Source organism: Ips typographus, linkage group LG4 (genome assembly GCF_016097725.1).
Source record: "Ips typographus isolate SLU linkage group LG4, UJ_Ityp_2.0, whole genome shotgun sequence".
Classification (NCBI taxonomy): domain Eukaryota; kingdom Metazoa; phylum Arthropoda; class Insecta; order Coleoptera; family Curculionidae; genus Ips; species Ips typographus.
Genome location: NC_138425.1, coordinates 2586818 through 2611941, shown reverse-complemented (window position 1 = coordinate 2611941; position 25124 = coordinate 2586818). Strand labels below are relative to the sequence as shown.

The following is a 25124-nucleotide window of genomic DNA, read 5'->3' as shown; positions in this document are numbered from 1 at the left end:
CTGATATTAACAAAAATAGAAAAACAATAAAACATTTCACAACTATTGTAGAGTTTCTGTCTCGGTTTCTGTAGTTTAATGTGAAAGCACACCAAATATAACCGGCTTAGCAAAACATATTCTAATGTGCCATGCAAAACGCCCTCTCGCGGAGAAATTATCGTAATAGCTATGTCCAACCTGTCAAAACGTGACTTCAAACAGTTCCATTGACCTAAATCTAGTGTTTTCTATGATCATAACATTAAAGTACTAAAATTTAATTCTGTATAATGTTTATACATTTGTTTTGAGCGTATTTCCTGATTTGAGGTAAAAGAATTATGATTTGGTTGTGATTTACGAAATAGGGAGTAATCTTTGGTACGGTTTGTCTGGTTCGAATGATCAGAGACTTATCCATAAACAGAAAAACAAATTTTCTGGAAAATTTACCTTAAAATGTACAGAATACACACAGGGTATATCTGTCGCCGTTTTCGAGTTATTTTTCCACTGTAATTATGTTAATTAATCTTACATTTGTCAATAATCTTTAAAAAATCTGAAACTTTTTCACCCTGTATGTAAATTTAAATTGGGGCAAAGTTGCGCAACTTAAAACAACCAAATGCAGGAAATTAAAACAACAATTAAAACTGGACCACCCCGTATTTAATTGAAAATATAAAAGTATTCTGGATAAGAATGTTTTTTGAATACATGCTTGAAGAAATCTTGAATCGCAAGGTATGTATGTACTATTAAAATATTCACTGTGTCACAATATTTTGAAGTTCAAGTTTTTATGGCCAATAGTGGCCTATATTTTAAAACAGACCCAATCCGAACCTGCCGTAAAACAAATTGGATTTTGTTACATTTGGAGAGGAAGCTTTTTTATCTCGGCAGGAGCAGTCCAATGATGAACGATTTCGCCGGGCTCCAGTTATTAAATCTTTTTTCGCTTTTTTGTCGATTTCCGTCTCTACGCCGTTTAAGAATGATTGACCATTGGGGATTATTTCAACGCCAAACCTTACAGAGGGTCGAGAAATAAAGAACAAAACAGAGAAAATAAAGTTAATAACGCAATATTTTATTGAAAATTAAATCCGACAATGACTCCAGAGAATTTTTCATCGGCCATACGTGTAACAGATGATCGAATAATGAAGTATTCACACTCATTACGCAAATAATAATTATAATATACATAAGGGAGAGTTGCGTCATCCAAGAATTCCATTCAAACAAGTTTAATAGCCCACACGAAAGCTTCAAATCTTCATTAAAAACATCATCGTTTTCAAACCGAGTGCACTTGTACTCGGTGATGCAAGATCCAAAAAAACCCGTTAGTTCTGAGAGGGCATCAATTCCTATATCCGCTGAAACAGGTTTTGGCGATGCGTATTGTATTAAATGGTCTACCGCAATGCTCCAGATGTAACTGCATTCAGAATAGCTGATACATTCAAGCACAAAGACGCCTCCAGCCGTTAAATGAATAAAAAGACCTTTACACTCGTGTGTAATTTTGGATATTTCATCCCAATTCAAGCGAAATACTTCTCGTCCTTTGTTGTACGTCCACATTCCTGTATAGTTCATACATAACCTAAGTTCTTGCTTGTCTACATTACGCACAAGAAAAGGCTCTACTCCATATGAAATCAGCTTACTACCCACTCGCAGAAACATATCTTCCACCTCCACTTTGGTCAGTCCAGGTAACAGTTTTTGATATATTTCAAAGGCTCGTTTCTGTGTTGCTGTATAGAACTGTCTTGTACATCTTTCTCTTCGCAACACGTTACTTTCCATATACATCCTATAAAACCAACCAAAACTGCTTCGAAAATCACCGTGAAGATACTGCAAAATCAAAGCCGTTAACATGGCAGCGTCGTTGACTTCGCAAAACAGTCGTCCACCAAGAAAGTCCAGCCGCAGTTGTTGAAAAATTGACTGTCTGATGTTTTGGTTATAGATTTTATACGGTTCTGGCGGATACACTTTCACCCGAAAGTAAAATCTGATTGGACTAATGTTTTTAACTTGGGTCCGAATAAGCTTATCCAAATCTAACCAGTATCTCTGCTCGTCCGTACATAATGTGTTCATAAACTTCAACCCCCAAGGCCTAACATCTTCTATATTTTGAATTTTGCAAATGAATGTTAGCAAATCTCTGCCAATATGGTCCGATTTGTATTCGCAGTCAAGGTTGGTGCCATTAAGAAGAATATGGACTGTGCATGGGTAGCACACTTCAATACCTGTCTTGGACAGTACCGTCTGCATTTCGTTTCAATTTCACGTCTGATATAATTTGGAGAAAAAAAAATTTTGGCTTTGTCTGAGAGATGTCACCTCATAAGTGACAAAGATAGTTTTTGGTTATGACAAGTAATACTTAAGTTCGGTGAATACATTCCGAGCAATATAGACACTCAATTTTCTTTAATGTGTTTGGCAAGGTTAAAACAGGACAGTTGTATTCTCAAGGTGATCCGACAGCCACATTTCTAAGAAAATGTCTATCAGAAAAACCAAAATAACTACATTTATAAAGAATACCATAACAGACCAAATTATGCTAAAATAGAATTATGATGTATTGTAGGACTTTGCTTGACGTCATTTTAGATGGGTCAAATTTTGACTATAGTCTTTAGGACGCTTTTATAAATCTTCTCTTTTTATCTGTAATTGAACTACAGGCTTTCAGAGGAGAATTTGCATGAAGCGAAATATGGAGTAGTTTCTAAGTCATGCCCGTACATGGGATACCCGCTGAGGTAAGGTAGTGTTTTTCAGACGTCTTTTCACTATTCAACAAGTTTGGCGATTTGTTCATAGAGTTTTGGTTTGAATTTTTAATTATTCATTCTTCTTCTTATAGTACACCTCTTATAGGAGGTTTGCTATCATGACAGCAATCCGAACTTTGTTGACTGCACAGGTTGAATGCAGCTCGGAACAGTTGTACATTGCTACATTTAAACCAATCCCTTAGGTTCTTTTACCAGAACACACGTCGTCTGCCAATGCCCCGCTTTCCACTAATCTTTTCTTGGACTATCGATTGGAGAAGTGTATATTTTTGTCCTCTCGTTATATGACTCAGGTATTGAAGTTTTCTTTTCTTTATAGTGTGAATGACTTGACACAGATCCTGACCAAGAGGCTTAAGTCCAGGTATCCTTTCTGGGAAAGAGGTGCTGCCCTGAACAACAAACGTTTTGACATCAACCTGGAGTAGCAGAGAAGATAGACATCGCCTTGTTGAGGACTGCCCACAAGAAAGCTCCATCGCTCCATCGCGAAAGCGGTGTCTTGACTTCGGAACCTCGGTTTAAATATAAAAGCCTTTGTGTTATTTTCAAACTTTTTAGTCTTTGTCTTTCTATCCTATTTGTTATTTACACTTCTTTTTATTTATATTTATACTAGTATTTGGACTACTATAAGTTTTACTCATGGCATTAGAAATATATGAGTTTATCAGGGCTAAGATTTAAAGTGAGAAAGAAACAACTATAATTCAAAATCAAATTGAGGAGAAGCATAACCTCAGACAGTAATTTGTAAACAAGTGTAAAAAACTGTAAAATCAAAATAAAAACCAACTAAATAAGCACAAAATCAGGTAAGTTACTAATCATTTTCAAAAATATACAGTGAACAAATTGTCAAAATTCCATGGATAGAGTAGATCCACAAAGATTGTAATCAGACTAGACTTACCCTGATTAGTGATTACTGTAATAATTACATTAAACAAACTACAAATAACATTATTATCATAACATACTTGTAAATAGGCAGCTTTTGACTGCACTTAAGACTATAAAATGTTTAAATATTTCAGCAAAAATAAATTAAGCTTCAGTAAATAAAAATTTTCCGGTGAGATAAGAACACGTTTCAAAGTAGCTACACTTAATCTGAGATCCCAGGATTACCGGCTTCTTAATTTCAGCGAAGACGGGGGCCCCCGAGCATTAAGATTAAATTGATCGAATTATGTAAAGCGGGCCGCTTTGTCATGTCGCCGAAGTAATTTCATACTCCCCGAGTGCCCGCCCAAAAGCTCCGGTTTCGCTACTGGAAAGCTCTGAAATCAGGAACAAAGTCGAACAATAAATAAGACCAGGCAGTTCTGTCGAGTGGATATTACGCTTTCATAGTTACGTTTTGATTGGTAGCTGCTAAGCCTTACGTAACAAAGATTTTACTTTTACAGTTAATACATCCAGAATTCTATGTGAACTGAAGCGGATATATTCGTTTGTGAAAGGAAATCTTGCATGATGCAGGAACATAAATTTCCGGCCGCTCGTTAAAAATCCAGCAGCAATTCGTGCAAATCCTAAATTTGCAATCTCTTTCGAACGTTGCTTTCCCGATTTTCAATCCGCCGGTTAAAAATCAAGCCCAAAGCTCAATCAAGAGCCCTACTTTATATTCCGGCCTCGCACCAGCCTCGTTGTAAATAAAGATCTAGTCTACGTGCATTGCTCCCGTATTGTCTTTCCGTTCCGGTTTTCATTAAGATCTCTTATTTACCTTAAAATAACAACAGAATTGAGATTGAGACACACACTTGTGTCAAAATTATAGCGAGTTGGTAGATGTTTTCAAAATCAATGTGGTTTGTTTATAAATCCACAGAGAAATTTATTTTGTTTCTGTAGCTTTTCTTTTTGAACATATATTTTCAGTGTAAAAAGTAATTTGCTTTTGTCTCGTAGTGCTCTCAGGATTGCGCTAAATACTGACAGCCAAACAATCATAGTGACTTTATTTGGTTTGCCAATACATTTTACCCGAAATCTACAGCCAGTTAACAAAAATGTTGGGATCTTACAACACATTTCAGGATTTTCCAGTGCAATATAGAAGACATAAGCAGGACAAAGTGTAACGTTCTCCAGGTTTTAAGCTAGAATGACATCGACACCGTGCAATCAAGAATTTTGTATTGAGAATGAAGAGCAATTTAGAAATGGTGTCAAAATATATTGCTACCATAGAAATCTTAACATAAAATAGATATAAATCTCCAATGCAAAAAAGCCAGGCTCCAATGACGTTCGTTCTTTCTTTGTAAAGTAAAAATTGTCCGCAAGGAGATCAGTTAGATTTGAATTATGTCAATACTGTCATGAGTGTCATTTTGTCAGAAATTCTGTTATCTGAGGTTGGCAACCGCTTGAAAAAACACATCTCCTGCCAGTCTGAACAATTCTCCTGCAAACTCGGACTCCAATCCAGTCGCAGATGTTACGCCAACAATATGCCTTCTGCCCACTCGTCATCCATCATCTATCTTGTCTTCCATTATAGTTCTAAGAAAAAAATATTTTTCACCACGCATCAGGTGTCGTAGATACACCACCTACTTATGTTTTACTACTATGATGAGCTCGCGATCTGTCCAAGGAGTCCAAGCTCTTCTTCGTTGGTCATTATTGCAGTCCAGATAATTTTCAGAATCTGTCTTGTCTGAAAAATGCTTCAAGGCTATTCAACGTATTGGTATTTAGTGTCTAGGATTTAACTGTTCCTTGTCGGAGAGTCATATTTAAGCCATTATTACAAAATAGTGGCTGCTGGCGTTTGTCACGCTGTTTAAAAGTTCCGCTTTTATATTCTTTTCGCCATAATCACCGTATCATCTGCATATCTCAAGTTGTTTATAGGAAGTCTTTGATTTGGAGATCTTAACATCAATGTCAGTATCCAATACTTTCCTGAAATGAATGTGCTGCCCTGGCGTACACTCTAACATATCTCCACATTGTTGCTCTGGTTCCCTGATGAAGATTTCCTGATCAATTCCCGCTCTTGCCGTGCTTCAATGAGTTTTGACATGTTGAACACGATTGAACGCCTTTTTGTAGCCAACAAAACAGGAAATGAGACACCACAAGGCCTCTCTGGTTCCAAAGAAGTCATATCTAAAACTAAACTGCGCTCTATCAAAATTGAGTTTGCGTCTCGGTCATAGGCCCAGTTGTACAACAGTGGTTTAACTTTTGAACCTGGTTCAAGTCAGAAACGTCACTTTGACAGCAATGCATTTCATATGACAAAGTTCAGCTAGTGCTTTATTATTCTTTCCAAGATTAATAGCATGTGTGACTATAGCATCTCGTTTTCGATATAAGTGGGCCTATGTCGTGAGGTTCATATGTTGTAGGTTTGTTAGGTTAGGTTAGGCTAGGTACTCCACGTTAATCCGAGGGATAGATGAAACTTCTAAGTAGGAACGTCGAAACCTAAAAGTTATGAGAATGTCACGTGGATGTGACAGTGAATGTTATATTCTCCACGATGACTATTGCCTTTATCCGAATTGTGCTTTTATTCCCAAACTTTCTTGTCTGTGTTATTTTCTTTTGGTGAACAATTCTAGGGATTTAGAGGAACAGGCCCGTCATACTACACCTTTTCTCAAATTGCGCTGGCAAACTGCCTAATTTGTCGAGTAGCAGCGTCAACCAACGAAACAAGCAAGCAACAGATAACCTCGATTTGTTTTCAATTTTTTAGAAAATGGAACTAGCTAGTTGAGTAATTTATTGTTACAAACCAGGCAGTAGTGGTAGTGGCTTTATGCTTCCAAACCTTTTAGGTATACTGTGTAATGTTTTTTTTTTTTGTGAGCAGGCAATTTTAGAAATATTTAATAACATTTGTTCGATCCGAATGGGTTTATCAATAGCTGAAAGCTTGAAAAATCATGATTAATCCTGTATATCTTATACAGGGTTAGCTAAACCTTTGTTTATCACCGAAACAGGCATAAATGACAATGATCGAACCATGGACCAACGTTTTCTACCTCTATTCCTTTTTCATTCTTGACTTTCCTATTAATTTATTATCTACGGATAATTTAAAACTTTTCTTTCACTTGTACGTTAGTCATTTTATTTGACGATATACTTAAATATACGTAAAAAAATAGTTGAACGGATCGACAGAATATACCAGAGACCAGAGACACAAACCCCTTCTAAAGGAAAGACTGGGAAACAATTGGATTTGAAATATCGCCCCCGTAAAGTTCCGGGATGCTAAACAGTTGTCACCGAGATGGGGAAATAAAGGATCTATTTTCGTGTTTTCCCGAGGGGGGGCGGAGCCAGGCGCGTCTCCCCCATCAATTCCGGACGTCGAATCGCCGCCGCTCCACCGCACTATCCCCCCTAAAATTACGTTACCGTCGCCGGGACTTGTATCGTACGTGAGCCTATTGTCAAATAAATAAATAAAATTCGGATAATGTCACATTTTAAAATAATATGGTTTGCATAATGCGCGCTCAGTTGCCGTCTACCGTTTTAACCTCGTCCGTGATCGGGGTGGAAAGCAGCCCTTTCCGTCGATCCGTCCAAATGATATTCATAATCTTTAGGGCTCCCGCTTTTTATTGTCGCTTAATTTTACTCTCCTACTATTATAGAAAGTTTATTAAATTAAAAGTTAGGTGAAAGCATTAGTTTGGCTAATTTAAACGAAACCAAACTTACTTAAATCGTTATTATAATGTATTGACGAGATAACCTTTTTAACCTACTAGAGAGCGAAATCAGGGAGAATTAGCGCAGGATGATGAACAGCGTAAAATCATATGGGAAAACTATATTAGCAATTATCTCAGATTTTTTAGCAATAAATTTCTTCTTCTGGCCTTGTCCTTTCTTTCCCTCAATTTTTCCTTTATTTATGATTTGTAGAGTACTGTATTTACTCTTTCTCATTATGTGTCCAAAGTAACTTGCTTTCCTTTGTTTTACAGTTTTCATTATTTTTGTTTGTTTCGCCATACGGATTAGTATCTCGATGTTGCTAGTATAGCTTGTCCAAGGAATCCTTAACTTACTGCGGTAGCAACACATTTCGAAGACCTCCATTCTTCTTTGTGTTGTCTCTGTGTACCAAAGACGTAACATCTGAGCACATGGAGCATGGTTTTGAGGTTGAGCTTGACATTGCATGCACAAACATTAAAGGATACAAACCAACCACCAGGACACATTGACCACCATGTGGTACTAATCAAATCTAACAAAGAAAGGTCAACCGAAAAGAAATTCAAATTAGGTTAGGGTCATATTAAAGAAGAAAGCATCCAACTGTCATTTAAATAGGAAGTGCAAAGGAGATAATTTGTTTATGTTTAGTTCTGGTTTAGAATAATTTTCAGTTAGTTAATTTTTGTGATATCAGGTGAATAACGAAGGTTAGGCGGAAAACAAAAATATTCTATTTTAGTTGCAAGATAAGACATCAAAATTTAAGTTAAAGCAGTGGAAAGTAGCGTAAACAAATACAATTTTGCATTTTTCAACAAAATGGTGTAGTTAAGGTATAAAACAGACATTCATTCGACCTGCCAAACTGCACTACGTGGTATGGTTATAACAATCAAAAAGTACTTTTAGCCAGCTGCAGAAGAAATTGCATATGCCAGATCGTATACAAAGCAAAATGCTATTTGTAAAATTTGGAAATATTTATAGAACCCTCGATGCTTTAAATGCTTTGGTAGCACTTTTTTTATGGTAATAAGGTGCTTTTATTCCGCTATATCCCAATTTTAATCAAATTATGTAGTTTTAAATCGCGTAAGGGCATACCTAAACTCCGGAGATGAGTCTCGTCGTTGTGTAAATTCAAATTATAATTGTCCTCTAGACGATCTTTCGCTGCTTCAATAAACTTTTATGTCCGTAGCAAAAACCTAGTAAGAATTAATCTTTTACTGGGCGAAATCGTATATCCGTTAGTCTTTGTAGCCGGGCTAATTGGGCGCTCTCGCAAACACCGAATTCGTATGCGAAACGGCTAAACGAATTAGAAGAAATCCACCCGTTCTGCTTTATTTCATGTAAATTTTACGGTCGACGCCGGAGCGCTTTACGGTTATGGCCATACAGTATTAGACAGGTTAGAATAATTAAAATTTTAATTATTGGTTGGACCTTGCCAAGAGAAATACTAAAAAGTACACTTAAACAATCTGACTGGGCAACTGGTCCTCTGACTAGTTCAGTTAAGTTGCATCTTAAAAGTTTTACTTGCCCCAACTACTTACGTATAGATTGTATATTAAGTATCAAGAACAGTAAAGTAGTTAAAAAAAAAGCTTTACTGATGTTGGAACCTAATTTGATGGAGGTTTTGGTGGTGCTCAGTATGATGATTTGCTTGTTTTGGGGTCTAGTTGTGTTTCTTGATCTTACTTGAAAGGGAATTCAAAATTAGAAGAGTCTCTACAGATGTGGTTGGAGTAGTGTGCGTGGCTCTTGTAATACCCAAACCGACCAGCCACTGAAGTTTGTGTATGCAGTTGCATATGCCTGTGTTTTGGGTCACCATATGTTAGGCTGGTACAGTCAGTAAAGTCTATTTTGATTAAGGAAACCGTTACTTTATTTGTACAAATTAGAAATAACATAATACCTTCTTTTTTGCACGCACTTCAGTTATTTTAGAAATATAACATTACAAACCGCATTAAATTCCGTTACTTTGTGTGTCTAATCAACAGTAATTCTTCCTGATTCTTATTTTTTCGTGTAGCGCGCTTGTGGAAATGAGAAGGAATCATAAACGATAACAATTGCTACAGTACGTACACCCTTAAAGTTAAGACGTTATACATATTGATGGACCAATTGGAATCGTGACGATTACTTGATAAAGATGGCCCTCGGGGTATGTACCCTTACTTTAATCAGTGGCGTTGCATGTTCGTTTTAAAGCAATACCGCATTTAAACGACTACGTCACTGTTTGAAGCCCACCCCGTCTATTCGCAGTCTCCCTGCGGAAAATCTATTACACGGCCTACGATTATTGCCCCGTTGAGTTCATCGAAATAGGGACCGGGAGGGCCGCGGTGCCCCAGAATGATTAATAGTTCAACCCCTGCCCTGATAATCGGGTTCATTACAATTACAATATAAACATGTTAATCAATTATTGGGGTGCCTTGACTAATGACTCGTTATTTGTTTAAGTGTGACAGGCGTGAACTTTTTCAATATACATTTCTTTAGTTTTATTTTAAGGTGTTTTACATAGAAAACTAAAAAAACGAGCGTTTCATAAAGTATCCGTTATGTCCTAACATTGCTTACTAATAGCGTTGTACAAAACTGAAATGTAACATTTAACTTATGACATCTCATTAAATAAAACGTATCTTTATTAATTTAATAACCTGCTTCATCGAAATCTTTTTTCAGAGATGGCATTAGACACTTTTTGATTTTGTCGATAAGCCAACTGAAAATACTTTTTAATAATAATAATTTGACAACTTTTAGAAATTTAAGGTTGGTTTGCTGCAACTGTCTTTTATTGAACCATAAGATCAGCTTGGCTACCCAATTACGCGCGAATTCTCAGTTCGGTTACGTACGTACCTATTACCAAAGTTCACAGAGTACAATATTTTTGCTATTACTTACCTACATAATTAGAGAATCAACCAAAACTAGTTTTGCAACTGTCATATTTGAAGATAATACCCATTATTATTATACGCGATAAAAGTAATAATAATAATAGTTATTTGTTCTTTAAATCTCGGCTGCAGAGGGTGTAATTTCGTTCTGTTGCGGTACAGCCGTCATATCCACGTTTATACCTTATTTCTTGTATGTACAATATACTATTTTGGATTTTTGGTCCCAGATTGGGACAATAACATAATGTTAGTGCATTTTTTCTAAGTAGCGATACTTTTGTTGAATATATCCGTGTTTTCCTGTAACATTCCCCAGTTTAAATAATTAATCTAAACAGCTAGACAGAGGGTTAATACAAACACTAAATAGATAACAGTTACTATTTTGGTGGCCATCAATAGCGACATAACACTAAACTTTAAGAAGATCGATCCAATTTACGTTCATGGTTTATTTAAAGCTCGTTTCGGAAGCTGAAAACGACTTTTTACCAATACACTTCTGTCATTACCTTTTAATGGACTCTCTTTCTATAGCTGACTGAGGTACATAAAGATATAACGTAGTATGTGGTCATTTTTATGTATGTACAGGGTGAGTCAGCGATAGATAAAGTTAAAATAAAGTTAATTATCTCATTGGTTTCGAGAAATACAAAAAAATAAATAAAATACCAACGCTTTAGGGGATACTGAGAAGTATAGTTTGAAATTACTTTTGAATATGCAAATTGGTTTATAAAGACAAGGTAAATAAAATACTAGTTTTTTTTTAACAGGACTCTCTTTCAGATTTTCCACACCTAATAGCTATTCCATTTAATTTTTTTCCATAAAATATCAATTTTTATTATGAAGGAAACTTGACTGTATGGCCGTTGTTTCTAATTTAAAATGTTTAATCTTACTCAGTTGATATGTCAAATATAATGTTCAGACTTTACTTTAGTTAAGATAATAAAAATCGAAGGTAAAAGTTAAAAAATATAAATAAATCCCAAACTATTAAAATTGGGTATATGACGTAAAAACTATCAGAAAAAAGAATAATACACAGAGTGTTCCATTAAAAAAGTAGAAATTCATTTAGTTGAATTAGTCAAAATATGTTTTAAAAAATTGAAAGCTCTGTAGCATCTAACATAAATTTATTTACATAAATCTATTTTGACGTCTCTGTTGAACGTTCGTACCAAATTTGAATATTCTTCCTTTAGAAACAATGAGGCAACAATTATTACAGTAAAAACACCTTGTAGGACCGATGATGGATCATCAAAGGCTAAGGGAAAAAAACCAAAAGACAAATTCCCGGTCCTCCAAGTTGGGGGTTGTGGCAATGGTCTAGCTCCTCATTACATGTAAAAACAAATACAATGCTAAAAATTCGCGCACCCAGCCTAGTGGGTATATTATTATACAGGTGTGGTAAATCCAAAACCGACCATAGGAAAACCGTGTAACGGACAGAGAAACGTAGGTAATTGCATGCGCGGGAGAAAGACAGAAAACGAAAAAAATATCAAGTAGGCCATATTTTTAGCGCGCTGTTGCCAAACGCCGTAAGTAAGTTTGTCGAGGGTATTGAATACTTACGGCGTTTGGCAACGGCGCGCTAAAAATATGGCCTACTTGATATTATTTTCGTTTTCTGTCTTTGTCCCGCGCATGCAATAATGTACGTTTCTCTGTCCGTTAGACGGTTTTCCTATGGTCGATTTTGGATTTACCACACCTGTCTGTATTGTATATTATTGAACTTCAAATTGCTGAATTTTGCCATAATTAAACCAACTGTATATCTCTAACTGTTTTCGAGATTCCCATACTTACATACAAAATTGTTTTTGAGATTGATTTTTTGAAAATAAGAGATTATATACATATTTTAATATAAAACATGTCCTGTGCATACATAACTCTTAATATTTTGTCCTATTATAGAGCTATATTTCATGCGTGCGCGCAATGGCGTGAGCTAATTAATTAAATAAACTGGAAACTAAAACTCTGCCGTCCATCAACGAAGAATATAGTTATAAACATGTAATTTTATGTACCCTTGAGAAATCGTATGCATGGACGTTGTTGGCAAAAGCTGCAGGCAAATTGAACCAAATACGAAATTGAACGCCACTGGTCACTAATGAGGGCCCAAAAATGTGACGTGTCACCTAGGGCTCTACTAAAACAAAAAACAAATGGACGGCGCTCCTTATGGATCAGATAAGCAAATGTTGAAAACATTCCGGACACATGCATCTTCATTCGTTCGGCTGCGTGTCACAACAACTTGTTAGGAAATATTGTTTGGATGTCACGGAACTTGATTAAAACCATACATTTTGGTGGTTTTTAATTATTAGAGCTAAGCTGAGTTTATCTAATGCACAACGCACGTTAATGCATACTATAAATCATCAGGGAACAGGCATACGAAAAAGTAATAAGCCATATAAATAATATTTCTCATTAGGCCTCATGAGGATGTAGCAATATTGAAATAGTGCAGAAAAAAAAAATGGGAATTGAAATATGAAAGTTATCCGGGCTTATAAGCCGTGGTCCAATGGAATTTCTTCTTGACGTTTCGTCCACACCTGCGGCCGACATTATCAAAGGCGATGACGTAACGGTCGAAGAATTGGTTTAACATATACACCAACGACCAACCCACTCCTGGTGATACTGAGCACTTCCTCTCTTGTATATAAATAAGCAAATAAATAAATCAATAAAACTAGGACATCAAGATTGGAAAGCAAGAGTTGTGCGTTATGAGCTGTATAAACCCAGTTTAAACGGCAAGTTAAAATTGCATAAAAAGGTCCTGCAGTGAAAACCAAGTGGCTTTTGCTCTTTTGTGTTCTATTATTCCTGGCGACTCCGCAGATATCCCGAGGCTGAATCGAGGACAAACAGGGGGAGTGTTTCTATAGGGGTATCGCTGTCAATCGTTCTTGTAAGCTTAGATTATCCCATTGCAATCACAAGACTATTGTTTGTGGTGCGAACTAAAAGATGTCGTATTAAATGGCTCAATTGGTTACGATCCTTTTGTGGCTTGCGGTGTTTTATTATATTATGGTGAACGACATAGAACTTTCATGCATTGTAAGCGACTCTGAGATTATATTATTTATACAGTGTAAACCAACTAAAAGAACATTTTGAAACTCTACAATTTTCAAGTACAATTAATCGCGTTTAAATGACAACATGGCTTCAACTAGTAAAATTACGAAAAGAAAGACATCTGAATATACTCTCTTTTCAAATGAGACGCAGTAAAGAAAAACAAAATTTTGACGGTTCTGAATTTTGGTATATTTATTAAACAATTTGTATAGTGTCGAAATATCATATTTTTTTGTTTTTTACACATTTTACTACCGCCATAAAACCATTACATTTAATATCCCACCTGCGCAGAATTTTTGTCTATGTACTACCACTTATAAGCCGAATTCTTGGAATCATAAAACATTTTTTACTTTGAGGTCGTTATTTGAAAGGTCCTCGTGGATAATAATTTATTAATGCTGAACGAGTCCCCAAAACGGGTTCGTGGCGAATAAACGGCCGCCATATTTCATAACTTAAAATATTTGGAATCGAGCAGTCCCAGCGGAGATTTTGTCACGTTCGAGAGGCTTAACATCTCCCACTTCGGACGAAACGTATGCATCCACCCAGTGACTTTTGACTGGCCGCTATTGAATTTATTATGAGACGACATTTACCAAATGGAAATTTTATATATTTATACACATATATTCCGATCTGAGAGGTAAAGATCCAGTTTCTTTGTGCTCACGTCCATCGCAAGTTTTGGCAGTACAAAACAGTTGAACTGAAAGAAGAACACATTTTGTTATATGTCAAAATGTAATACGGATCCCAAGAACATTCCATTCAGATCCAACTCTAGCAAAAATATTAAATGAATTAAATTAACTAATGCAGGAAGGTGCAAAAGGCACTAAAAATCAGAAATCAGTGGCGTTTTGTATATTTTTTTCTTAAGTATGATTTTTGTTTTAATTTAACAACAAAGGTTATCTCATGTTATCAAGTTCTGTTAGTGGGTTGGCCTAGAAAGTAGGAAGTAGGTGGCCCCTTCTTCACAACGTATATTATTACTTACATACTTTACTCGATTTACAATAATAATGATGAGATGTAGTCCAATAAGCAACTGTAAATTTTGACCAAACCATTGTATATAAAAATGTCTTTAGCACAAACAACTTGTGGATTTGTGATTCCTTTCTCCTTCCCTATGGTAGAGGAATACCCCGGAAGATATGGATGGCTGACATTTACTGTAGAGCAGACTGCCAAAGATAGAAATTGGAAGCGGAGGGTCTATGTTCAAGAGTGGACAAGAAAAGGCTGCTGAAGAAGAGAAGAAGAGATATACAGCCTGTCCAAGTGGACCCTGGACAGAGGAGATTAACATGGGAAATCAGTTTTTATTTTTATATTATATTTAGAAAAACGCTTTAGATAAAAGTTGTAGAGCACATTTTCAGCGGAGGTCACACACAGGACGAAGTCACACTCCCCTTCCACAGAATAAGTACATAACTCTATCAGTGTTATAACATATTGTCACATTCTATCAACCTTTCTCACAAGGCGAGTGTGACTCCCTCGCCGACAATCGGCCTTTTGGTATTTTCTCCTCGTCAATATATTGCACATTGCAACTGTGCAATTAACAAATGCATTTAGACGAAACAAAGTTTGGCTCAAAAATACGATGATTTGTTGACAAAACTGCATCCGTCCATCAATCGATCATCCTGATGAGATATTCCAAAATTACATCTTTGCAGCTTTCACCTTGTGGCAAAAGTTATTCCCAGAACGTGTGGAAACCCTGTATAAAATACTATTAAGGTTGTCCAATATCATTACTTTATCATATTTTTTAACTAGAGCATTTTTCAGCCAAAACTAATATCTGTAAAGTATTTGAAATGTCGTCGCCATAAATACAAGTTAGCAGAGCTCCCAATCACGAGAGGTTGCATGCCGATCCTAAGTCCTTTGGGTGTTGTAGCAGCCTGGCATTGAGTGTTAATTATGGTCCTCGTCTCTGTTACGTGATGAAAGCGAAAGCTTGTTCTTTTCCTAAAAATCGGTTTACACATGTAGGTAATCTAGCTTGGAACCTTGGAATTCCAGTTGGATCTCAGCAAAATCAAGCACGTGTTAAACCTTGAAGAAAATCCAGTATCCCTACCCAATGCAAAAGATATTCTTTTTAGTAAACAACCAATCAGAATCCTATTTCGTATAGAGTTCTTGTTTCTGGAACGGGCTTTCAGTTAGAGGCATTTTTCACTCAAAGACTTTGTTTCATTTTTCGATGATCCAGTCCAGTTCCCAGTCTTCAGTAACTTCGTAAGTGTTATATTTTATTTTTAGGCAAATAAAACTGATGCCTAAAACAAACCCCGAGCATTACATACTGAAGTTTGAGGATATGCCTCTCTTCAATTTGATTTTGTGTTATAGCCCTGGTAAGCAGTTTTCTCCTTGTCTTTTATTTTAATTGGTTAACTTCATTTTGCTGCTGATTAACTTCCTGTTTTTTTCTGTTTTGTAGTTGAAAACGCGCTCTGGCAGGTTCGGTTAGCTTCGGTAGCCCCCACCGCGTTTCTGGTTGTTCCCTGACTATTTAAACCATGTTGTGTGAACATATGCGAGGACAGACAGTGGTTCTGTCGGCAAGTAAAAATAGGATTAGTTTTCCACACTATTTTTGGCGTGTTACTTCATTTTGTCAAGAGCACTAATTTGCTATAAACACTAGTTGAACCTGTATGTCTCAATGTGGGTGAGTAATTTTATCCATGCAATTGCATGTTCAAATTTCACTGACATAACCAACGGAATATGATAGCAGAGGACAATTTTATTACGTTTAGTCGCGATCAATCCACCATACATTTAAAATATTCAAAAGTCATTGCTCAAGGTATATACGCTTTCAGGTGTCACATAACTCATCGTAAATAAATTTCGCAAACGACGTTACCTGCCGTCATCGAAAGACCATAATATTAACATCCAGATACACTTAAGGTAATACGATAGGATATTCGACAAAACCGTAATAATTTCGTCTCGTGTGCGCCCTAAGGGCGACTCCGCCTGGAAATTAAGTGATTGGCCTTAAAGCCGGCAGAGCGGACTACAAAAGCATTTTCAGATTTGAAGCGGGCAAATTCATGCATCTTTAAAGCGGCTGCCATGTTTTATGGCTGCATATAAGGCGAACAAAATGAACCCCCTCTAGTGCTAATCATAACCTTTTATTATACACGAGAAAGTATTGGAGATTTCCAGCGATGGATTTGATCTTTAAATATTACAACAGTGCATATGAAATGCGCATAAAAAGTTAGGCAATTTTTTGAAAGTTCGAGAAAAATCACAGTATTGAAGATCAGGAGATCTTAGAAAGCTATTTCGTTCCGGACCAAGAGTTACTGGGAGTAATATCAAGTGCTATCAGCTTCCGTACCAAAATTATTGTTGTCCAGTGAAGCTGATTTTGAAGAGGGTTGGTTTCAGAAGTGGTTGAATTTGTAACCAAGGAGGCCTCCGGGCTATTATCGAGGAGCAGCCCTCTGCAGTTACCAGGTGTAAGTAGTTTGTAATTTGTTTATAAAAACCAATTGTATTATCATATATTTAGAGGCAGGTTTTTTTTTAGGTAGAAAGAAGAGTAGATAGGTTTAGTTATTTACCGGAAAAATAACTTGGCATCCCTATAATAGGTTTTTATTCAAATATTTTTTTTAATTTATTTAAATTTTCTTTATTTACTGCATCAGAATGAATCAAATCCAAAAAATCATGATATATACAAAACGCCGAAAAAAATTACTTTAAATTTATGTTTACGTTCATTATGAAAGAAGCATAATAGCTATTTATGTACCAAGGGCGTTAGAGGAAACATTATGTTCTGAAGGCCATGAACCTGTCCCTCGGGCCATAGAACATTATACTCTCCCTAACGGCTGTGGTGCATACAATGTTTTATGTTTCACCTAATTCAGCAATTATTTACTGTTTCTGGCATTGAAAAGTAAGGTATACCTTTACCTGTTGTTTACTTTACCTGAATGATGTGACTTTGATAGTCCTGTCAGTCAGTAAAAATGGCAAAAGTTGAAAAAAAGGTTTGGCCTACAATGCCCTCGGGTTGTTATGAACCCTATAACCTACACCGTTTTCAAGGTATTATGTATTCATAACGTATAGGTGAAACATAAAGATGTTAAACATCTATAAAAAAATCAGTAAACAGTATTAATACCAGTTGATTGAATTTAACCTAACTTGACATAGTTTAGAGTGACATGTCAATTTTATTTTACATTGCATTTTCGCTAATTTTCTGTGTTGAAGTGTACAGAGCTAATCTAAGCTATCAGGAAGTATTTATTGATGTCCCCATCGACCATTTCAGCTTAACCAAAACCAATGAAACGTTTAAGTTAAGATATCTGGTGATTGAACAATTTTATCTGAAGGGCAGTGCAACGTTCTTTTACTGTGGAAACGAAGCTGATATAACAGTATTCTATGAAAACACAGGATTTCTCCTGGACATCGCACCTACCTTCAACGCTTTGGTTGTTTTTGCTGAGCATCGATATTATGGACAGTCCATGCCTTATGGAGTACACTCCCTAACTTCCCCAGAATATTTACGGTACCTTACTACTTCACAGGCATTAGCTGATTTTGTATGTGTGATAGATGCTTTAAACAAGAAATATTACAACACAATGATTACTAACGACACATACCCAATCATAGCATTTGGAGGATCTTACGGCGGAATGCTTGCAGCGTGGCTTCGAATGAAGTATCCTCATATTGTGCTTGGAGCTGTAGCTTCTTCAGCTCCAATGTTGCAAATTAACAATCTGGACCTTTGCAAGTCTTTTTATGATACAGTAACAGCAGCATATTCTAGGAATGGCAATTGCAGTTACCCTATTAAATTGTCTTGGGACATTATTAGGAACTTGACAAAAACTAGTCAAGGGAAGAAAGACGTTTCGGAAATTTTCAGACTATGTAAATATCTGGAAAAGGAAGATGACATCAACAAATTTATAGACAGTTTAACGGACATCTATGTAAATTTAGCCATGCTAAATTATCCTTATCCCACCAAGTTCCTTTCAGTGTTGCCAGCCAATCCAGTCAAAAGTTTTTGTGAAAAATTGCAGAGTTATGGTGTAGTGAATAATACTTTGACATTCCTTAAAGCAATTTCAACTGCTTTGGATATTGCTACAAACTACACTGGTACAACCACATGCAATGTAATTGAGAGCACTCCAAGTCAACCTGTCGATTATGCATGGGATTTTCAAGCATGTTTTGAACTAGTTATGCCCGTGTGTTCTGGAGCCGATGACATGTTTGAGATCACTAACTGGGACTACTCCAACTATTCCAAGGAGTGTTCCAAAAAATACGGCATTATTCCTTATTCCGTGGACCAAATTTTACTTCAGAATGGAGGTAGAAACCTAAAGTATTCTTCCAACATAGTATTCAGCAATGGACTGTTAGACCCATGGGCTAGTGGAGGTATCTTAAAAAATATTTCTGACACGGTGGTTTCCATGTTGATTCCGGAAGCAGCTCACCATTATGATTTAAGAGGGGCAAATCCTGTTGATACAAAGTATGTCATAGACGCTAGGAAATTTCATGTAGCTCAAATCAGAAAGTGGCTTAATATACCATGATTGTTAATAAAATATTTAGGTTTTGAGTAAAATCTGTGGTAAAATTTAATTTATTCTGCGTTTGCTGTTATTATTTTTCTGTAGAACATGTCTAATTTTGAGCGACTACAGAACCTGTTTTGAAAGCGGGAAGAATTATTTCAACTAAAGAAAATGATTTTTTTGCAAAAAATATATACCTAATAGCAGTGTTTTTTTCTCTCTTGATTTGTAATATTTACATAGTACGTACTTTTTCTATACGTAGAAAGATATAAGAAGCATATTATTAATCAGTTCCCTTTCTCTCAAACATTTTAAATATTGATTTTTTCTACTAAACTTTGAAGTTTGATTGCAGGTAAAACTAAAGCCTTTTTGAAAATATTATAGAACGACACTGCTTTTAAGGACAAATTGCTGGTGATTAAGCGTCCGCTGCTTTTCAGTGCCAAATCAGTCCTCCAAATTAAATCCGGCCTGAGATTATTACATACCTCAGTGACTGTTCATAAATATTCGCCCCTGGTGGGTCGTTAAGCGCTGTGGCGTCATGGCTGATATTGCCGATACTCTGCCTAGGAATGATTGGTATTTTTAACGAAACTGTTATTGATATTTTCACATCCAAAATTAACTTTTTGTTTAGCAAATGATTTTATTTACTCTTATATCATTTTATGTAACATATAAATGAGAGTGCTGTTTCCAATCATTTTCTTCGTCAACCAGAGCTTCCTCAAAACAAATCAGTTGTGCCAAGTTAAGTCTAACTCCGGGTATTCTTTTAGAAACTTTGCCTGCCTTAAATGAAGCACTTGCTGCTGGTATTGAGTTTTTCCTATTCTGTTGGAGCAAACATGTCAATTGTGATAAGGACGTGTCAGGGACCGCCCATTTGTGTCTTTCACAAGACAATCATTCAATCCAATAGCCAGTACCACGTGTCGTCAGATAATGAATAATTATAAATTATAACACTGTAATTAATTGAATGTAAAATTAATCCTTTTCTACCTGACTTATCTTCGGAATAACCCACAAATCCACTTTTAATTTATTATTTATTACAACGCTCCACGCCCTCATCAGTCTAGATAATGTATGAATGAAGAAGTCGGTAATAAACACAAGAAACTGTTCTGATCTGATGCTTATTGATAAAAATTCTTATCTGGAAAACGTTTCAGATTACATTGAGTTGATTATTTTTTGATATCCGTTGCCACAGTCGGCAACAAGCCAGTTGGTTTCTTAAAAACCAAACTGTATGTACATACATCCAAATAAAAGCGAACAGATCTTAAATAGATAGATAGAACTTAAATAGAAGAAAAGGTTAAAGATGAAATATTTTGGGATTCACATGGGTCATTTTAATACCACATATAAATTGACCAAAATTATATGTGTAAGGAACACATTTTGAAACTTCTGTTTTATGTAACTTACCTCGCCACCCTCGTTTCACAGAAGTACGTAAATACGAGTAACTATTTTCTACTTGGCACTTGACTTCTCATTTTATTTTCTTCAGCATGAACTAAAATAGTCAAACATTTTTAAGTACATACAGTTTAAGCCATGTAGAACAAAAATCAGGTAAACACGCCACTGAACTATGGGTTTAATACTACAAAATGCCATGAAATATACAAAACTCAAATGGGAATAAAGCGAATTATGGACGGTTATTAATACTTGGCGGTAACCGGTAACCACAATACGATTTGCCCTTCCGTGGTGTTTTATAGGCTTCCAGTTCGATGTGGGCTGCAATTTGCACAGAATGTACGCTTAGGAATTTCCATTTCTCACCTACGAAATACATTCTAGTTATAGAGCTAAGGGGAGTTCATTTAGTAGATTTGCAGACAGTGGCGTGCAACTGGCAAAAACACCAGTTATTTGTATGGATGGTTTATTATGTAATAGCGTTTTTGACTTAATGCACTAATGTTGCACTAGCCTGCACTAAAAAACTGTGGCGTGTTCGACTTATTAAGTGCAATAAGAATCGTGCGTTTTCTGTATTAAAGTTTATACTGCATTAGGTTCGTCGGTGGACGTCTTGAGTCCTGTCCTTCAGCACTGGACATGTGTTCTGTGGCTGATTACGTGGTGGTCTTCGGTGGATCGGCATTGATCTGACGAATTTGTGTGCCGATGATGGCCTAAAGGGCCGAAACCGGTTCACAAAGGATCAATAAATATTTGCACGTAGCATACGCTTTTTACTGAACCACCCTATGTTCTTCACTGTGCACACTTGGCATTACCCGCTAATTTAACAAGAAATAAAGACCGATTTCTCATGCTAATTTGCTTTGTCCAAAGTTCTCTTACAACTGGAATTTGAGATTTTTTTATAAAAAGGTTTGTCATGGACACGCAAAGAGAATTTTCATTTCCTCATCTAATTAAAATTTAAGCAGCTCTTTAAACAAAGAATTACCACAAGAATAACATTTAAAACCCGCTCGAAACATGAATGTTCACTTAAGTGCCATCTTGAGATGCCAATCCTTAACTTTTTAAGCGTTCGCCCTTCTAAATGGTTTCTATCAAATAATAATAAGGCCAGAGGTGGAGCAGTGAAAACTTTTGGAATACTGGGTGTGCCATAACCTATCAAAATTTTTAAAACGTTTCTATAAATAGTTTTTTGCATATCCATCCTTCATCATGTAGTATGCAGTATTTTAGTTTAAAAACATAAATTTAAATGTTAGTTTAAGCCAGAATCTAACCAGATACTTAATATACTATTGCATGACATTGCATGACATATGACAGTATACGTTTTTTTTGCAGTAAAACTGAAAAAAGAAATATTAGATCTCCGTTTAAAAAATGAAATCTAAACATCAATCTTTGGAAATCCAATCACCTTAATGAACAAACAACGAGCAGACTTATTGGAGCGTTTATTTGCCAGGCATTAGAAAATTAAAATCTCCATTGGATCTAGGGGCGGCAAAAATGGCGAAAGTAATCAGGTAATGAGCAAAAACAATCGTAACTCGACACCAATCGAGGTCACTTAGAGTGAGGTACAGGTTAGCATGGTTGCCACTTTAACCCTGTGGACTTTTGATGAACTTGGAAAGCATTGTATACATCGGGAAATATCAGTGGCTCTGGTAACACAGCGATAATCGTCGCTATTAGCTTGATTCGTTAAACGAATACTTTTTAATACACCTGACGCCCTTCCTGTTGTAATAAATTGATCAATCCAATAATGAAATTTTATTAGCCGCTAGTCTTTCCTGTTGATTTTCTGAACGAGCGTTGAGTGATTGATGATATTTCCGGTTGTTGTGGTCTGATGCAACACCTGATGGTGGGTTTATGGAAAAACTAACAATAAAACTAGCAAAGTAGGTACCACGTATTTTGTGCACGCAAAACTGTGCAAAAATTGCTATTTTTGTATTAATCGCAAAAATTATGACAGGTGACACCACGGCTTTGAAACTGAAACAATAAAATAAAATGTACGCCGATTTAGTTCTACAAAGTGATACATTTTTCTCCTTTAATTTTAACATTAATTTTAATATCAATAATTAATTGTTGTTCAATTTAGATACATTTTACTGTCACAATAGAAAATAAAATATCAGAAACTGGTTTTCTTGGAAAATCTCTTTAATTTTTTTGTTAGTGTTTTTTTTGTGTTTTAAAATATCTCAAAAAATGTTGGCTAACTTTTTCCATGCGCTTTTTTGCCTACCCTGTTTAGTACAGTTATACTGCAAGTGTTGTAAGACAAAGTATTTCCCGGCAGTCAAAATCCGTTGTTTTGTTTCAAAATAGTGAGATTTTGAAAATAACCAAAAAAACATGGTTGAGGTGGCGCGCATTTTATTTTGTCAAAATGTGAATGACAAGTTTTTAGAAAAAGTTTTAGAATTTTACCTGAAACCTGTTGGGAATAACAAATACTTTTCATCTTTTGTCTTTATTAATTTAAGTAATTGTCTCTTCTAAAGAGGTCCGCTTATTGTTTTATTATAACCGACTGAAAAATCACCTTCTAGTCCTGTCCAAGTCGTATTTGCACAATAACCACACCACCGTACAAAAGGTCGTAGGTGATTAAGTTTTCGCCTGGTTTGGTCCTAAAATGTTGCTCAAGCTACACCAGTATACTTTATAATCAACCCTTAAAACTGCTACTACTTTCAACCCCCGAGAAACGTGTTAGTTTAGGTTTTATTTTGACAACGCGACGTACGTAAAGTCGCCAAGAGCACTCGACCTTAATAATCACCTTTTTGGGATGAAAGGGCTGTTTGAACAAAAGTCATCAAGCGAAAACAGAAGTAATTATATGGCTTATCTTTACAGTGGGATTATAGAGAGTCATTTAAAAACATTAAAATATAACAAGCAAGATTTATCAACTAACCACTATAAAAGATCTCAAAAACGTTTATAAAAGTCACTTTAACTATTTTTACTAAAATGAAACAAACAGGAAAGATTATTGTTAAATTTGCAAAAATGGCTATTGTTCAAATTGGTTGCGAGTGTTCCTAATAATCCAAATATGTACCATAGTAAATTAGTAATCATACTGTCTTATCTCTCGTTCATAATAAACGATGAAAGCCTCATAGGAGAAGTTAAAAAGTTTGAATTTCTATACAGAGATGCTTTAATAATTGAGTTGGGACGTGATGTTGAAACTATCGTTTGTCAAATACAATATTTCACTTAAAAAAACCTAAATCCAAATTTGTTTTTTTTTTCTTCTTCAAGTGGAATTTGTTTCAAATATTGGCGACCATCCTGGATATGATGAATTTGTTTACGGCTGCTTTAAATAGTTTGGTAGTCGTTTTTGAGAACTATGTTCTTAAGTTATTAAGCCATGATATTTTCCTTCCTGGTGATCTTCTTCCATAAACCTTCTTTTGGAGAAGGGAAGGTGATGTTTGAAACTGGAATACTTTGGCCATCTGATGACACGTCAAATATCGCCTTCAGCAGCTTATCCTTCAGGACAAGGTGGACTGTAGAAAAAGTCCGAGAAGAAGAAAAAACTCTTGGTGGAAAGTCTAAGAAAGTGAAGAATAAATATATGGAACCGATAACTATTGAACCGATAGGGAGAGAGGGATAGCAGTGCTTAGTACAGCATTGCATAATAACAATATTAGGAACCGTTTTGACCAAAACAACATATTTTGCATAAAATCGGAAAAAATCAAACGCAAATCGGAAACTAGAGTTTCCTATCATTAACCAAACACGTAGTAATTAACAAATCTAACAGGCAGGAGACAAATTATACAGCAATATTTCATGTCAACAGGATGACACCTTTGGGAGATCTGAAGGGTTAGGCCAGGCCTCTCCTCTGTCACGACCACCGATATATCACCTAATTATCGGGCATATAGCATGCCTTATCTGACCTGCAGATAGACATTCCGACGTAATAAAATATATTTACCCAACTTTGTAATTATTTCCCGTTTAACTATCCGTTCGTTTAACCTACAAAAATGCAGCGGAAACTCAGTGGTAAACAAGTGTACTAGTAGGTTGAGTTTTTAGGATATTTTCATAAATGATTAAAAATTGTCATTAAAGCTCGTAAATGTATATCGATTCAATTTGGGAGACTCATCGCGGTCCCTTCGGTGCTATCTTTCTTGCTCCATGACAGCTCCATCACATATGATCGCATTCGATGTCCTGATTAAATTTGGAGCGTCATCGTATTAAACAATATTTTAAATTGGATTGAAACCAAATGGGATATAACACCACCCAAGGGCGGTGCTTAGGTATTCTTCGGTGTAGTACTAATCGTTCAGTTATTATATCCGATACTTTTTTCTATGACTAAATAATGATTCCGA

At 35.8% G+C, this 25124-nt stretch overlaps 2 protein-coding genes and 1 pseudogene across 2 annotated transcripts in view; 2 read left to right on the top strand and 1 right to left on the bottom strand.

Moving 5' to 3' along the window:
• LOC145727867 (uncharacterized) overlaps window positions 1-3797 on the top strand; it is a 56241-nt gene extending 52444 nt beyond the window's left edge. Inside the window, exon 7 of the mRNA XM_081977713.1 lies at window positions 3139-3797. Within this exon, the coding sequence (XP_081833839.1) occupies window positions 3139-3143 (5 nt within the window). The 3' untranslated portion in view covers window positions 3144-3797. The remainder of the gene's footprint in view (window positions 1-3138) is intronic.
• On the bottom strand, window positions 1058-2380 carry LOC145728330 (FERM domain-containing protein 5-like). Its single transcript, XM_081978461.1, has one exon. The coding sequence runs from the start codon at window positions 2284-2286 to the stop codon at window positions 1063-1065; it is 1224 nt and encodes a 407-aa protein (XP_081834587.1). The 5' UTR covers window positions 2287-2380; the 3' UTR covers window positions 1058-1062.
• A 13912-nt stretch (window positions 3798-17709) lies between the features above and the next one.
• LOC145727672 (lysosomal Pro-X carboxypeptidase pseudogene) lies at window positions 17710-19330 on the top strand (annotated as a pseudogene).
• Window positions 19331-25124: the final 5794 nt, after the last annotated feature.

Coding starts and splice junctions, on each gene's coding strand:
- LOC145728330 (XM_081978461.1), bottom strand. CDS start 2,286: ATGCAGACGGTACTGTCCAAGACAGGTATTGAAGTGTGCTACCCATGC.